Source organism: Ambystoma mexicanum, chromosome 8 (genome assembly GCF_040938575.1).
Source record: "Ambystoma mexicanum isolate Mex_15411 chromosome 8, UKY_AmexF1_1, whole genome shotgun sequence".
Classification (NCBI taxonomy): Eukaryota; Metazoa; Chordata; class Amphibia; order Caudata; family Ambystomatidae; genus Ambystoma; species Ambystoma mexicanum.
This window is the reverse complement of record NC_090929.1, coordinates 579,103,403-579,119,643: the sequence shown is the minus strand read 5'-3', so window position 1 is coordinate 579,119,643 and position 16,241 is coordinate 579,103,403. Positions and strand designations below refer to the sequence as shown.

The following is a 16,241-nucleotide window of genomic DNA, read 5'->3' as shown; positions in this document are numbered from 1 at the left end:
TTGTGCGATTCAGTTTGCTCAGTAAACCCCTTCCCATGTTGATGGGAATATCTTTTGAATACAAGAATGGTGCTAAAATATTCTGTGTTCCAATTGTCAAGGGTAAATTTTTTGCCAGAGGAACTTTCAAAATAGTCCCCAAAAAGCCTTTTGTGTCCAAACATGTGTTAGATAATGGAAATTCTTCTTCCTTTATGCATGATCTGGTTGCTCCAGTATCTATAAGAAGGTCAAATCCCCTCTCTCCTATCTGAACTGCTACCTCCGGTTTCTACTCTGGGTCCTGTGTTACTGCTAGAACAGGACACACTCACACTCCCTGTGGGCACCCCTATTGGGGAAATGTATTGGCGGATGATGTAAACAGATTACCGCCCACCGCTGTTACTCCAGTGTGTTGGGGCACATTGTTCCGACCCAGTAATGTTACCCCTTCTTGTACTTGTGTCTGTACTGGTGTCTGGAGTATGCTTACTGTAGCGTGGGTTCCTGCCTTCTCCCCACCCTATACTTGCACTTGGCCCTGGTTGGATATACCCTGTGGCTGTGTGGGCTGTATCTGTAGTTGCTGCTGCAGTTTCACCTGCATTTGTTGAGCGTCCTGTGTGTAAGGTTGCTGTTGTTGCCCTGCTTGTGCTATTAGTGGGCATGTCTGGGGGAAGTGACCAAAATGTCCACATGCAAAACACTATCCCCTAAACCATAGCCCCATGCCCCTGTACCCCATTCCCCTTCTTCATGTGTAATATCCTCTCCCTGTCTGATACAGTCCCACATAACCGTTTACTCCACCTGCCTGCACAACCCCTGTCTGTTACTGCACATTTATAAATGCAGGTTGTTGTTGCATCTGCACTGATCCCCACTTCTGATTTGGTAGTACTTGAGTGTACCCTCATAGTTGCATTACCGTTGCCACTGGGAGCCCCATTGCTGTGCCTGTGGAACGGCAACTGGCCCTGTGAGCACTGCTCTCTCCATGTTTATTTAATTAGTTTTCAGCTCTTGTTGCATTGTCAGCTGTCTCCTGATCTTTCTCCTGCTTTCTTTTGCAATAATGTACGATTGTTTTGTCCATCTCAGACCACCCTTTTTTGCCCTCATATATCTTCTCTAGGGATGTCTGCACATCTGCGTGGAGCTCCCTCACTAAGATTTGGTAAAACAAAGGTATTTTATTATCCCAAGACTGTTTATTTTCTTGTGTCCATATTTCTTGTATGGACTGTATATATTCAACGGTGTCCTCATCGGGCTTCATTTTACGAATCAATATTGAACCCATGTCTCAAGTATCTTAGAGCCTTCCAAACTGCTCGATAGTTATTAAAGGGTGCTCCATCATGTATGTTAGAACTTAATTTAACCCCGCTTTATCCGACCTGTTGCCATATTTTGTCACTTCTTTCCGATACCAACACTGCCAATACATTCTTTATATCTCATATGGCCAATGGGATTCCTGCTGTCTCTTTCTCAAAAACACAAATCCATTTTCACGCCCCCACCATTAATGAAGGTAAACTGTAAACCAAATTGTCCCTTTCCATTGTCTGCCATGGTATGTGGTGAACCTCACCCCTTGCTTTTGGTAAAAAGGGCATTGTTTTGCAAGCTCTGCGTTTATTACCACGTAGTGGTCTTGTCACGACTTGCATTCTCGTTTGTACTCCGAAGCCCATTTCCTCTCTTTCCTCCTCTTCTCATTCGTTTCATCTCCTTCCCCTGCTCATGTCTGTCATATTTCACGTGTCTAATTCGTCATCCCCATGATCGCTGTACTCCCAATCTGATGCGGTGTGCACACCTTCTGTCGTGCCATATTCACTATTGTCCCTTCCTCGATTGTCAATTTTAAATTTGATGGGTTCAGCTTTCCACCCCTATTCATCAGCTGCCTTTCCTTGTTCTTTTCCTTTTTTCTCTGTCTCCTTCTCCATGGCTTTCTCGGCTTACCTGAACACAGAGTCAAGTTGCTGCTGGGTGCTCTTTTTGATGGCTATTAAATATTTCCACCTCCCCTTCTCATGCTTACAAGTGGTACTTGCTTCACCCTCATCTTTCCTTTCATGTGTTCCTTCCTTATCTTGAGACAATAGTTTAGGATTTGTATATCCTGCAGCGTGTTTTAGTAATGGGTATATTGTATATGGAGGCGGTGGTGCACTTCCCTGCTCCTCCTTTTCTTTTCCCTTCTTTGTCTCTTTTTCCTTTTCTTTATATTGATATTAATATTGATATTTTATTTCTATCGCACTCATACACAAGTGTTTCAGAACACGACAAGGCAAGGGAGGGGAACAGAGGAGAACAAAACAACAATCTTACAAGGCCCTGTGACATTGAAAATGTGCAAGTGCATGGAAGAGGGGGAGGGGAAACGTGCTTGGAAAGTGTGGCGCAAAGGAGAAACATATGAATAATAATAAATAAATAATAAAGTCAACAAACAGTAATAGTGCAGCCAGCAAGTGGCAAGTGGTGGGTTTAAGGCAGCAGACAGGGTAGATATGATAAGTCCAGGAAGAAAAAGGGGGCGCTGTATGGGTACAGATACAGACCCCAGTGCAAGGGGTGGCCCAGAGGCAGTGCGGGAGGGTGGCAGGGTGAGCAGGTACCTGGGCCCGGAGGATAGAGGGTGGTCAAGTGCACAGTGCCAAGAGAGAACAGATCAGCAGGGGAGATGCATAGAGGGAGGGCGAAGGCAGAAGCAAGGAGGAAGGTCCTGAGGTCCTTCCGGAACCAGAGATGGTTCTCCTCAAGTTTTAGAGTGGCAGGGAGGCTGTTCCAGAGGGAGGCCCCAGCCGAAGACAGAGATCCACCCCAGCTCGTTTCTTTGAAAAAAGACTGACCCTGAGGGAGTTAGAGGTAGAGGAGCGAAGATCTCGAGAGGGGAGGTATTTGCGGAGGGATAGCTGAAGGTATTTTGGACCCAGGCCCCAGAAAGCCTTGTGGACAATGCAGAGGGTTTTGAATTTAATCCTTGCATCCACTGGGACCAACAGAGAGAATTCAGAGCTGGAGAGATATTATCCCAGGGCTTGAGGCCAAGGACAAGTCTCATAGTCCTGTTCTGGATTAGTTGCAGAGGGCGGAGAGTAGAGGCAGGTAGATTTAGAAATAGGCTGTTGCAATAGTCCAACCATTGAGAGAACCAGAGCTTGGGAGACCATGAGCTTCTGGGGGAAGGAAAGGAAAGGCAAGTACCTCTCAGGAGGTGCAGTAGGAAGTTTGACTTTTTAGAGACATCAGAGATGTGGGCAGAGAAGGAAAGTGTGGCGTCAAAGATGACCCAGAGGTTCTTAGCCTCACAGGTGGGGGTATGAGGAGGGTCAAGGGAGGCCGGCTAAAGAGTGAGGCGAAAGGATGGTGAAGGTGTTCTGGTGAGGAGGATCTCCGACTTGTTGCCATTAGGACAAAGATTATTAGCGGCACACCAATCTTGAATGGCAGTTAGGCAATCAGACATCAGAGAGGGAAAGGAGGTGGCCTGAAAATGAGTTGAGTGTCATCAGCGTAGCACTGGAAATATGAGCAGAAAATGGCAATGCAGTGGGCGAGAGTTGCCAGGTAATGGTTGAAAAGCCAGGCCAAGAGGTTAGACCCCTGAGGAACACCACAGGTAGAGAGGAAGATAGATGATAGGAAGGACCCAAGTTGGACCTGGGAGGATCAATAGGTCAGCCAGGCCAGTGCAGGATCAGTGATACCCAGGTTATCGCAGAGGCATTTGAGCAGGATGGTATGGTTGACTGTGTCGAAGGCAGAAGAGAGATCGAGTAGGATGAAGGCAGAGGGAATGTTAGAGTCGTGTTGGAGAGCAGATCTTCACGGATGTTCAGGAGAGCGGTTACCATGCTTCTGGCAGCTATGAAGCCAGACTGGTGGTCATGGAGACAGCCAACAGAATTGGAATGAAGGTTAAGCTGAGAGATGGCCAGCTTTTCCAGGAGTTTGCCCAGAAAGGGAGTAATGGAAATTGGGTGATAGTTAGTCAGACAAGAAGGATCAGCTGTGGGTTTCTTGAGAAGAGGATACACAAGGGAGTGCTTCAGGGGGCAGGGGAAGGATCCTGAGGCAAAGGAGTGGTTGCAAAAATCAGCAAGGGCCGGAGCGAGGATGTCAATGTTGTCCTTGATGGTTTTAGAGGAACAGGGATGAACCTGTTTTCACAAAGATTTCATACATCGGCCTTGTCTAGCGACCTCATCAGGGGGAAAAGAGGAAAGGACAAGAAGGAGGGAGGGGTGGCTGAAGGAGGTTCAGCAAGCACAGACGTTGAGGGGAGAGCAGGGGCAGGGGGGAGAGGGTGGACAGAATGTCCTGGGTTTTCAAGATAAAGTGAGAGGCAATGGCATTGCAAAGGAGGGGTAGAGACTGCAGAGACTAAACAGACTGTACAACTTCCAAAGTCCTAAAATGTACTGCCTCTTGTTAAACTTTGCACCTTGTAGGTAGCCGACAAATTTAAATACATACCGTCGATAATATTTTTATCGAAAGTTCCTTCTCCAGGCCATTCTTTATAACTTTTCCCCACTGTATCATGTACCCAATCAAAATGGTACTTTGTTGTCTTGTCACGATATTGAGGCAACATTCTACACATGTGATTAAGTGGTGCATCCATCCTATAGGACGTCATTATTCCACCTTAATCCTTATTGTCGCAATACTCTCCCCCGCTTTTCCTTTAAAAGTTAAACCTTTAAACTCTCAAACCTTTATTCAATCTATCCCAATCACTCAATTTTATACTTACCATTTACTTGTTTGCCCTGTTTTCATTCATTCTGGCCCTCTCGATAGGCCCTACCCTTTCACACCTCGCACTCCACACTTACATATACTTGCCTTCTCCACAGGCCTGTCTTGTTAAGTTGTATTAGCACACAAATGGCCTCCTCCCAAGGCCCAACCACTTAACAACAATGGCCTATGTTAGTATATTAAAAGAGCAGTTACTCCTCCCTTCAATTGGCTGCACCTTTAACTCCTGCTACGCAACTCTGTAAATATTTTCACGTTATTTCGGCTCTGGCCCTTCCGTCATCCCCATAGTCACCTTAAACAAATACTACAACCATTTTCCACAACACAAAAAAATAAACTGCTGCTACTCACAAAACACGTGCACGTATGTCCCCCAAAAAATCCTTCCCCAAAGAAAAGAAAATGATGCAACTATATTAATTACTTGCACTACGTGCAACTCTTGTCTAACAAGGTCTGCCAGTTACTACACAACCCTCTGCTCTAACACAGATGTTCCACCGTCCACCTGCTCCCTATCGGATCATCAGACCTAAAATCTAAGACTTCTACGGTTAACCGCCCTCCACTACTTCTGAGTGTGCGTCGCTATACACCATAAAATAGTGCCTCCCACCCCTCGTGCTTTCATGCACAAGTACACTTGCGTATCCTTTTAAGAGATTATTCACTTCTCTCATCCTCGGAATCTCCCTTTAAAGGCCTGTACTTCAGTCGGAGTGAAGGCAGTGCTGGTACTGGCCAACGAGTGCCTTTCCCACACTCCTTCGAGAGTACGGTGGGAATCCTCATGCCCGGTCGGAAGGCTGACGAGGCTGACAAATCTCGCTGGGGTCTCCAAAAATGTGCCGGGGGCCACCTCGGGACTCATCAATGAAAAATCACAAAAGTAGTCCAAACAAAAGTGTATGCAGGTAAGAAGTAACGCAGGTTTATTCAGGGCGCAGACGTTGCTGGTACAGCTATATTCAAACAGATAGCGGTACAGGACTGTGTCAAAGAAATGCCCCTAAAGCTAAAACTTGTACAACAACCGAGCTACTTAATATTAATAACTTTGCAACATGAAAAAATCTCCCCACACCAAGCTGATTGGTGCTCGCACATTATATCCTTATTGAAAAACATACATTATGTTCTGTAATTGGGTCCACAAACCTTCCCACACTGCACTTAATTATAATTTGTGATGTCAAAATCCAACCCCCACTTCCCACATTATTATGACAATTCATTGAAGCGTTTGAGATGACCAGCGGAACTGTATTCATCTGTCCCGTTCATCTCTTCTACGTTCTCATGAGATTCGCTCTCGACCATCGCACTGTCATAGCCTTGAACCACAGACATACTGCTATACAAATGTTGCATATTTAGAACTCTTCGACCTTCTTCCCAGTCGAAATGAACTATGGGGCAGTTTTAAACCACTGTGGTTCTTTTGACTCCTTCTAAAAAACGTGTTTTGCAAATCGTTTTGAATTATCAAATGGTTATGCCCTCCTTGCCTGTCAGAGGGACCCATGGGTTCTAATCTGTGACCTGGAAAAAATAACAACTATTGTTTGCTTCTTCCCATACCAACCTGGGAATCGTGGGACCTGTGATGAGTTACCAGCCACTGCTGCTTCATTGCAGATTAATAAAAAAGCAAACACACGTTTTCTGCAAAAGCATGCTGTAAGGCCTATTTAGTGTGGTTCAGCCTACCCCTAAGTTTGGTTATATTTACCTGTGCCCCTGCATTTCTTTTATATGTAAGTTACTTTTATTTTGGGCTTTACTTGCATAAACCGTAAAAGGAGCCCCTTCCCATTTTACAGTCCTACTCTCCCAATTGATAAGTGCGTACCTTTTCACCGTGCACAACTTGCATTTTTATTACAGATGTATGAGTTTGTTGCCGGGCATCTCTTCCCAACGAGGACCCCAGGAGAACCCGGGGCTCCGCAACATCACTCAAGGACCCCCTTGAGGTGGATCAAACCGGAAAATCCAGTCCGAGGGACACAGGGACACACTACCGGGGACATAAGGAGAGGCCATACAAGCAGCTCTTGCCTGATGATAGTATCCGCTCCCAAATGTGGATGACTCAAGGGCGATACGCTCAAGTGGTTCTGGCAAGGCAAGGAAAGGGTGATCCGAGGCGGGGCCCCCGGGAAGCAGAGATCATCGCGGCCCGGAACGGCAAAGCTGGAAAAAGGGGGTGGGGCCAACCAGCGTAGACTGGGCAACCTCCTGCATGCTTATGGGGAGGGGAATGGGCAGGGGATTCAAAAGAGCCCGGAGCTGAGACTCTCTGTTCTTTGCTTCCTGCATTCTGCAGGACCCGACGCCCGGATACCCCTGGGCATATTAGGAATGGAAACGAGCAGCGAAGGGCTGGAAGAACAGCTCTTTATCGACCAGGACGGAACAGAGACGTCCTACCTTGAGGAATACAGCAGAACTTTTACTTTGTTTTCAAATCCAGCCAAAAATCCCCAACTTTTTGAAAATTAGCCCTGAGTAAAGACCTTTTTGTTTAAAACACTGCAGCTGTTCTGCTTCCTTTCTACAGAGTTGAATAAAAGTGGAGTCAAAAGGAACACCTGGCAAACCCTCCTCCTAGATCCAAACAGCGAGGATAGTTTGCCTGCATTACTGAATTTAATGGTTAACCCTAGGTCTGCATGCAATGCTTTAAGCAGACTAATTAGATTATGTGGCATTCCCTTCTCTGCTGTTTTGCCATAGTAATTCCCTGTTCACACATTCAAAAGCACTAGACAGGTCTATAAATTTCAAATATATTGAACACCTGCAGTCAGTAACATACTTTGTCACTATCTGGAATAACATTAGGGCCTGTTATGTATTTTTTAGTCTGTTTAGAGTCTTCATTCGGGTTCGTTGGAAACAGCAACTTTGTTTGATTATTTAATGAAATGGGGGAAAGGTTTAATCCCTGTATGAAATCAAAGCCAGGCGTTCTAATGCCCAATAGTTTATTCACCACTGGGTTTTTTATTCCATGGTATGATTGTTCCGATAGGCCCAAATCAAGATCACCCATGCTCCTATGTCTCCGCCTACAGAAGCTTTGGTTAATTTTTTCTTTGATGTTTGTTGCTGTGAGGGTAAAATCCTTCCCACTCTTTAAGGTGGAGTCAAGCCTTAGCGCAGCCTATGGTCATTAGCAGTATTGTGTACTTGTACACAGGCTACCACTTCCTGCCCCGCCAAGACACATTGCTGCATTTGAAAGTCTGACCTGCCTTCACGGGGATGGGGCTTGGTTAGGAAAGAGCCCTCCCATTCTGGAGACCTTAAATCGTCCATTAATAAACCACTCCATAGATTGTATCTGGCTGTCATTCTCAGCTGTTAGGTTGACGAACTTTGAGTGCTTCTTCCTTAAATGACAGGTATAGGGACTTACATCCAGTCACTCAGGATTATTATAGCCAATCAGTTTCAACTGAAACTCAAAATATAGTGAGGAACTTCTTACATGGCAACCGTAAGGTTCAAAGGCCTAATGCCCACATTTGCCTCGCGATTGGTAGTTCCATTCAGGAGTCCTACCTTTTTTACCAGCAGACAAAGGGTTCAAAAGGCTCCATGCCCACGGACACTTCCTCCTCTGCTCTTTAGGTTTCAGTTAAATTCAAATTGTTTTGTTTCTTGTGATAAATGAAGGGCGTGTGTTATTGGATCCACCCCTCTTGAGCAATGGATATTGTATGTAGGTGGATCAATTTAAAGTTTGTCTCCTCCTCCTAAGTGAGGCAATTAAAAACGTAGGCCGGGCTTATAAGGAATGTTGGTGTTTTACTACTCACGAGGAGAATGTCTCACCTTGATCCAGCGACAGCACTCAGACAGCAGGCAGCGGCCACCGGACACCTGACACACTACACCACACACTACGCCACACACCGTGCCGTGCTCCGCACTGGTGTTGGCGTCATGTAGCTTCTTCTACGGGTCCGCTTCCGAAGGTCCACCTCTGAAGGTCTGCCTCTTCCTTCCAGCACACGACGTATCAAAATTGCTTGTAGCTGCAGCACGAGTCCAGACACTGCAAAACTTGCAGAAAGGCACAATTGGAAAGGTCTCGGGCACCAGCAACACCTGACACACTATGCCACACATCGCGGTCATGTTATGCTTTTCATTCTTGTAAAGTGTACACCAGCACCACCGAGGAGGCCTCTTAGAATAATTATTTTCCTTTTCAGGCTCGGATGAATCTATGCAGCTGCTCCTATTTGATCGTATGTTTATTTAATACTTTGTATTATGGGAGTCGATAACACATTTTGGTGGTTCTTGCTGTTAGAAAATGGTGCAATTAATTCTTTTAACCCCTACAGTGCCAAGGACGAGATATCTCGTCCATGGAATTGCATGTGCAGTGCCAAGGACAAGATAGCTCGTCCTTTTTGGCACCTTGTTTTGAGCGATCCCTGTAATCCAACCCCCGGGCTATGTGAGGGGGAGGTCCCCCCTCACTGCCAGGGGGCTGGATTACCTTCAGTATCACGTCGGCGTGAAACTCTGCTGCAGTGAAGAAAGAAGGTAAGAGCCCTTCTTTCTCTGCGTTGATCTCCGGCTATATTTCAAGCCGGAGATCGAGGTGGGTATCGTTGGAAAGGGGAGATTCTCCACAGGGAACCCCATGCATTTCGCAAAAGAGGACACCCGTGGGAATGCACAGAGGTCTGACTTGCGCAAAGCGGCCCAGAATTTATTACCCAGAACCCCAGACAAAGTGAACATTGTGTTTTTTCCCCACCAAATATCACACTTTGTCGGGGATTCTGGCTAATAAAAACTGGGGCAATTTGTGCAAGGCAGACCTCTGTGGATTCCCACGGGTGTTCTCTTTTGGGAAATGCATGGGGATCCCTGTTTCGCTTGCTGGCTTCGACACCCTAGGTCCAAATCTGTAGGTTGCCCACATGAACTAAATGGGCAGTGGCAAAAGGCTTGGGGTTACCAGTGGGTTACCCATTTCCTTTTGCGCCCCCGGTAGGTGCACCCACACATGTGAGGTACCATTTTCATCGGGACATGTGTGGGGACGCGTGAAGGTAGGCCATGTATTGTGGCAGTGTGATTCGGTGGGTGGCCAAAGCGAAATGTCTGAGAATTGTCTTAATTTCCAGCCAATTTCAGAGACATTTCCCTGTGTCTACTCACCGAAACACGTTGCCAACAACAGATGTCATACCTTCTCGCGTTACCGCAGGTGTCCTGACGAAAAAGGTACCTCACATGTGTGGGTGCACCTGCCGGGGGCATAAAAGGAAAAGGGTAACCCACTGGTAACCCCAAGCCTTTCGCCACAGCACAATTTGTTCATATGGGCAACCTACAGATTTGGGCCTAGGGTGTCAAAGCCAGCAAGGAAAACAGGGAACCCCATGCATTTCGCAAAAGAGGACACCCGTGGGAATGCACAGAGGTCTGACTTGCGCGAAGCGGCCCAGAATTTATTACCCAGAACCCCAGACAAAGTGAACATTGTGTTTTTTCCCCACCAAATATCACACTTTGTCAGGGATTGTGGCTAAAAAAAACTGGGACAATTTGCGCAAGGCAGACCTCTGTGGATTCCCAAGGGTGTCCTCTTTTGGGAAATGCATGGGGATCCCTGTTTCTCTAGCTGGCTTCGACACCCTAGGCCCAAATCTGTAGGTTGCCCACATGAACAAAATGGGCAGTGGCAAAAGGCTTGGGGTTACCAGTGGGTTACCCTTTTCCTTTTGCGCCCCCGGTAGGTGCACCCACACATGTGAGGTACCGGTTTCATCGGGACACGTGTGAGGACGCGCGAAGGTAGGCCATGTGTGGTTGGCGGTGTGTTTCGGTGGGTGGCCGGAGCGAAATGTATGAGAATTGTCTTAATTTCCAGCCAATTTCAGAGACATTTCCCTGTGTCCACTCACCGAAACACGTCACCAACAACAGATGTCATACCTTCCCGCGTTTCCACAGGTGTCCCAACGAAAACGGTACCTCACATGTGTGGGTTCACCAATCTAGCCGCACAGGGAAACAGCTAACCCACTGGTAACCACAAAAGGGTTTGGGGAGATAACCTACAGATTTGGGCATTGGGTGTCCAAGCCACCAACGAAAACTGGGAACCCGATGCATTTCTGAAGAGGGCACCAGTAGGAATCCACAGAGGTCCAACTTGTGCAAAACGCACCAGAATGTTTTACCCAGAACCCCCCACAAAGTGAAAAATGTAGGTTTTTTCTGCACATTTCGGACTTTACCCGGGCTTCTGGGTAATAAATTCTGGGCCGATTTGCGCAAATCATACCTCTGCGGATTCCCACGGGTGTCCTACTTTCGGAAATGCATGGGGTTCCCTGTTTTCCTTTGTGGCTTGGACACCCGAGGCCCATATCTGTATGTTGTGCTTGTCTGGAGAAAGTGTCAAATTCAGGTGTCGAAACAGACTTGAGGTTACCTGTGTTTTAGGCTTTCCCCTTGGCGCCCAGGTAGGTGCACCCACACATGTGAGGTACTGTTTTCATCGGGACACCTGTGGGAACGCAGGACTGTTAGCCATGTGTTGTTGGCGGCGTGTTTCGATGGGTGCGCTGAGTGAAATGTGCGGAAAATGCATTTTTTCTCCCCACATTTCGGACTTTGCGGGGGTGTCTGGGTAATAAATTCTGGGCCGATTTACGCAAATCATACCTTTGCGGATTCCCACGGGTGTCCTCTTTTCGGAAATGCATGGGGTTCCCTGTTTTCCTTGGTGGCTTGGACACCCGAGGCCCATATCTGTATGTTGTGCTTGTCTGGAGGTAGTGTCAAATTCAGGTGTCGAAACAGACTTGGGGTTACCTGTGCACCCACGCATATGAGGTACCGTTTTCATCGGGATACCTGTGGGAATGCGGGACGCTAGGCCATGTCTTGTTGGCGGCATGTTTCGATGGGTGCACCGACTGAAATGTGCAGAAATTTCTTTTTTCCCCACATTTCGGACTTTGCGGGGGGTGTCTGGGTAATACATTCTGGGCCGATTTGTGCAAATCATACCTCTGCGGATTCCCACGGGTGTCCTCTTTTCGGAAAAATGCATGGGGTTCCCTGTTTTCCTTGGTGGCTTGGACACCCGAGGCCCATATCTGTATGTTGTGCTTGTCTGGAGAACAGACTTGGGGTTACCTGTGTTTTAGGCTTTCCCCTTGGTGCCCAGGTAGGTGCACCCACACATGTGAGGTAATGTTTTCATCGGGACAGCTGTGGGAACGCAGGACTGTAGGCCATGTGTTGTTAGCGGCGTGTTTCGATGGGTGCGCCGAGTGAAATGTGCGGAAAATGCGTTTTTTCCCCCACATTTCGGACTTCGCGGGGGTGGCTGGGTAATAAGTTCTGGGCTGATTTGCGAAAATCATACCTCTGTGGATTCCCACGGGTGTCCTCTTTTCGGAAATGCATGGGGTTCCCTGTTTTCCTTGGTGGCTTGGACACCAGAGGCCCATATCTGTATGATGCGCTTGCCTGGAGAAAATGTGAAATTCAGGTGTGAAAACAGATTTGGGGTTACTTGTGTTTTAGGCTTTCCCCTTGGCGCCCAGGTAGGTGCACCCACACATGTGAGGTACCGTTTTCATCGGGACACCGGTGGGAACGCAGGAAGGTATAACATTTGTTGTGTTTGTGTGGTTTTCCTAACGTTTTTGACCCATTTGCTGATGCCCTTTGTCACACAACCCTTTCATTTCCCAAATGTGAACTACATTTAGTCGCTGCTTTAGGCACCATACACTTTTGTAACCTGCACAAGTCACCTACCCTTGAAAAGGTCTGCCTGTGTTCTTTCAAAAAATGGATGCTTGCCGTTCCTCACCACATTGGTTTTTCCCGATTTACACATGCTAAGTGCGTCTGTTCAGGCCGTGAGCATAAACCTCCTGTGTACCATGGCTCAGTGTTTGGCTTGTGGTATTGCTTGTTTTGTAAAACACTACAAAAAATGTGTGCTTTCCTAACTGCAAGAGTCGGCGGATTGTAGCGGAGCATTGCTTTTCTCAAAATTCATAGAAGCCATTGTCGTACCAAGCCAACCATGTCCAACACATACCTTTTGTTTCGGTCATTTTCCCTCTTTTCCCCCAATCTATGGCCTTTTCCCCTACCTAGTTGTTGCCTGACCTATGCAAATCACCCCTTCCTAAACTTGGAATTTTGTCTACTTTTCAGAAATATATGCCTTTCTGTCCTCCAATTCGGCTTTCCTACAGTTTTCTTCCATTCAGTCGATGCATGTCCAATTGGCAAAAATTGCCAAAATCGCCTACCTCTCACAAAACAGTTGATAACCACATCAAAATAATGTTTTCCCGTTTCCACTCAACCTGTTCTTGAAAGCCAGGAAATTGGGGAATTCAGCACAGCAAACCATTTGTTCCTAGCTCTTACAAGGAAAAAAACACAGGCTTCTTTGTACATCATTTGATTGGCATTTTTTGAAAAAACCCAACATTTTTGCCCGTTTTGCTTATTTTCTCTCACCCCCCCTACAGCGACCTAGGATTCCTGGGTCGCGTTACGACCGCCTACATGTGGGGAAAAAAGGAGCCAAATTTGGCCAAGATATCTCATGTAACAAAAAAGTTACAAGGCATTGAATGGACACATACTGAAATCACCAAAAAAGGCCTTTGCACTGGGGGGGAAATACCCATGGCAGTTAAAGGTTTAATAAGCCAGTGTTTGTACATTATTAACTAAATCTATTAATTCTTAATATACATTCTTAAATCATTCTTATTGTGTGTTTGTTTGCAATTAAATGAAATCTTAAGAAAACATACTGTTTTTTCCAACCTCTAAACAAAGAAAAGTAAATGCAGTTGAATTTGATATTTGGCATACACGTATAACAGGCTTTATTTCCCCTGGGTTCCTCTTATGTTTATTATAGGACTTCCTGGATACCAGCTGAAGTATATGGTGGACCCAGCTTTTCTTAAACCCGGAGAGCAACGCTGGTTTGTTCGATACCTTGCTATTCATACACTTCAAATTGACATCTGGGATGGTGACTCCTTGCTTCTGATTGGATCTGCGGCTGTTGAAATAAAAGTAAATATTTTGTTCTGATAATCTGCAAAATAATACATAACTACTCATAATTCACTGTTATTCTGAACAATCTTTAAACCATTCTCTATTATCTCTCACCTTAATTGAACTCTTTTTACTCAGGCGTTCTCCTTCCAATCTTTTTGGGAACTCTGCTACTGCCAAAGGCCAGGCCAGCTAACTGTTCTAAAGATGCTGCAAATCTGCAGTTATATGATATAAAATCATGGCACCTGAACAGCAATTCACGTGCCCAGATCCACCCAACTTGTACATAAGAAGCCCAACGCCAATTACTATTATTTAAACGGCGGAAAACATATTTACCCTTCCTTTTGGTGTGAGTGCGTGTGCATAGTTTTCTTGTCTGTTCCTTTTGGCTCACTTTTAGGTCCGGCAAGAGTTCTTGGAGCAGCATGTGAAGGCACTGTTGCTGCTCTGTGATAGAGGAAATTACGCCTGTTGTTTTTCTGAGTTATGACAGCAGCCATTTCATGCAGGCTATATCCTATGTAGTGCAAAATGGCTTTCATAGAAGGGACATATAATATTTCCCCTTCATGCTACCTAGCAGCAAGCAACATATTTCTCTTTCAATTGGCCAAATTGACTCGATCCAGTTTGACGGCCCCGTAGATAAATGGGCCTTGCAAGCCTGGATGCCTTAATTATTTTTGCTGCCAGTGGAGTTTAAAGTGGGAGAATCTCTCGTTTTTTTCTTTCCATGTAAAAGATATGTCCAGGTCTGTGTGCGATTGTTTTGTCATTGCTCATTTATCGTGTGATTTCCATCTGATGAGGAGACCTTCGTGCTTTTGAAAATGAACGCATCAACCAACTCAGCATAATATTTTCAGTTAATCCAATAAAAGGTGTCAAAACTGGATTTTTACATTTAACGCCAAAAGATGCTCAATCATATGTAGAAGCATGCATGAGTCTCTTTGAAAAGAAAAAAGCCCCTCCTAATTATGAGCCAAAAACACAATAACCGAAAGAACAATTTAAAGGCCAATTACATTACAGATGCAAATGACAAAGCATAATTATGCCCTATTAAATGTTTCACCAACAAACAGTACAAATATCTTTTTTTCTCTCAAAAGTTCCCTGACAACTATGCCAACGGCACACTGCATATCGAGATATTTACTTGGTTGCCTGGCAACTACTGCACGAGTGGACACGCTTAGGGTCATTGTGAGGAGACAGCTGTATTGCGAACGACAAGGAACCACTAAAGTGTTTGATTTACAAATGAGTTTGCCGGCACATCGCTTCACACCACTCTGTCGAACGCGCTGGTCTTTTTACACCCCGTTAGCACAGTCGCTGTTGCGTGGTTGGCACTGTGAAAAGAAAGCATGATTGATTGGGCTAAGTTATCCTATTCAGTTTGCATCGACTTCAAGAAAAGGTTGTCCTATTGAATTACCATCAAGTGCAATGAAAAGCCAAGCAAAGTCTATCCCATCTCTGATGAAGATTGCTGCAATAGTCTTTTGTGTTTTGACTTTTTTTTAAATGAAATGGAAATGGAAGATAATGTCAATCATGAAAACATTTTGAACACCTGAACGAGGACTCTAGTCCTTGCGGAATATATAGTTTTTGCTTGGCAGCTTCTGCTCATTAGTAGATAAATGTGTATGTCGCGAGGGTCCGTTTTGGCAGAAAACTGTATGAAGAGTGGCATGGAAATGGTCAAGTGTTGGATTCACAAATGGGTCCACTGACATATCTCTTCAAACCACTCTCTCAGTAACCAAGCACTGGTTTTTTCACACCCAATTAAAACAGCTACATTGGTTCATATTTTGAACAGATACCATGATTGATTGGGCAAAGTTGTGCTTTTTAATTTGTAGCGAGTACAAAGACAAATAAAGAAAGTCAAACGCCTTTCTTATTAGACTACTGCTATTGACTTTTTGCAAAATGTGCTGAGTGAGGAATGCAAGATACTTTTGTGATGTAAATTAATTGATGTATTGGTGTACAGGGGAAAATGTGCTACAGGTATGGTCAGTGTAGGGCTGCAGATCTATAAAGAAAACTGACAACTCTGAGTAGCCTGATGCAGTGTAGGGATACTCCCTGAGACCTCGTAGGAGGTTTGGGGTCGGTGTGTGTGCCTGAACCACCATGGAAGTTCTCTTTTCTTGGTAGCGACTCTTACCTTTGCACCTTATACAGTTCCAGAGATTGTCTTTGTCTGGTCTTGTTCAGATGTCTAGTTGAACATGCTGATCTTTGTCTTCGAGCTGTGCTGAGCTCCCGAACCCTTGCAACACAGGTTTGAATCTTTAAGCCGCGCTTAGAGACTGGTCCACGGTATTAAGTGGGTTATAAATGATTAATTA

General features: G+C 45.6%; 1 protein-coding gene across 1 annotated transcript in view; it reads left to right on the top strand.

Moving 5' to 3' along the window:
* Positions 1–16,241, top strand: part of NPHP4 (nephrocystin 4) — a 1,060,260-nt gene that overhangs the window by 587,398 nt on the left and 456,621 nt on the right. The window contains exon 16 of the mRNA XM_069610268.1: positions 13,718–13,878. Coding sequence (XP_069466369.1) covers positions 13,718–13,878 — 161 coding nt within the window. The remainder of the gene's footprint in view (positions 1–13,717; positions 13,879–16,241) is intronic.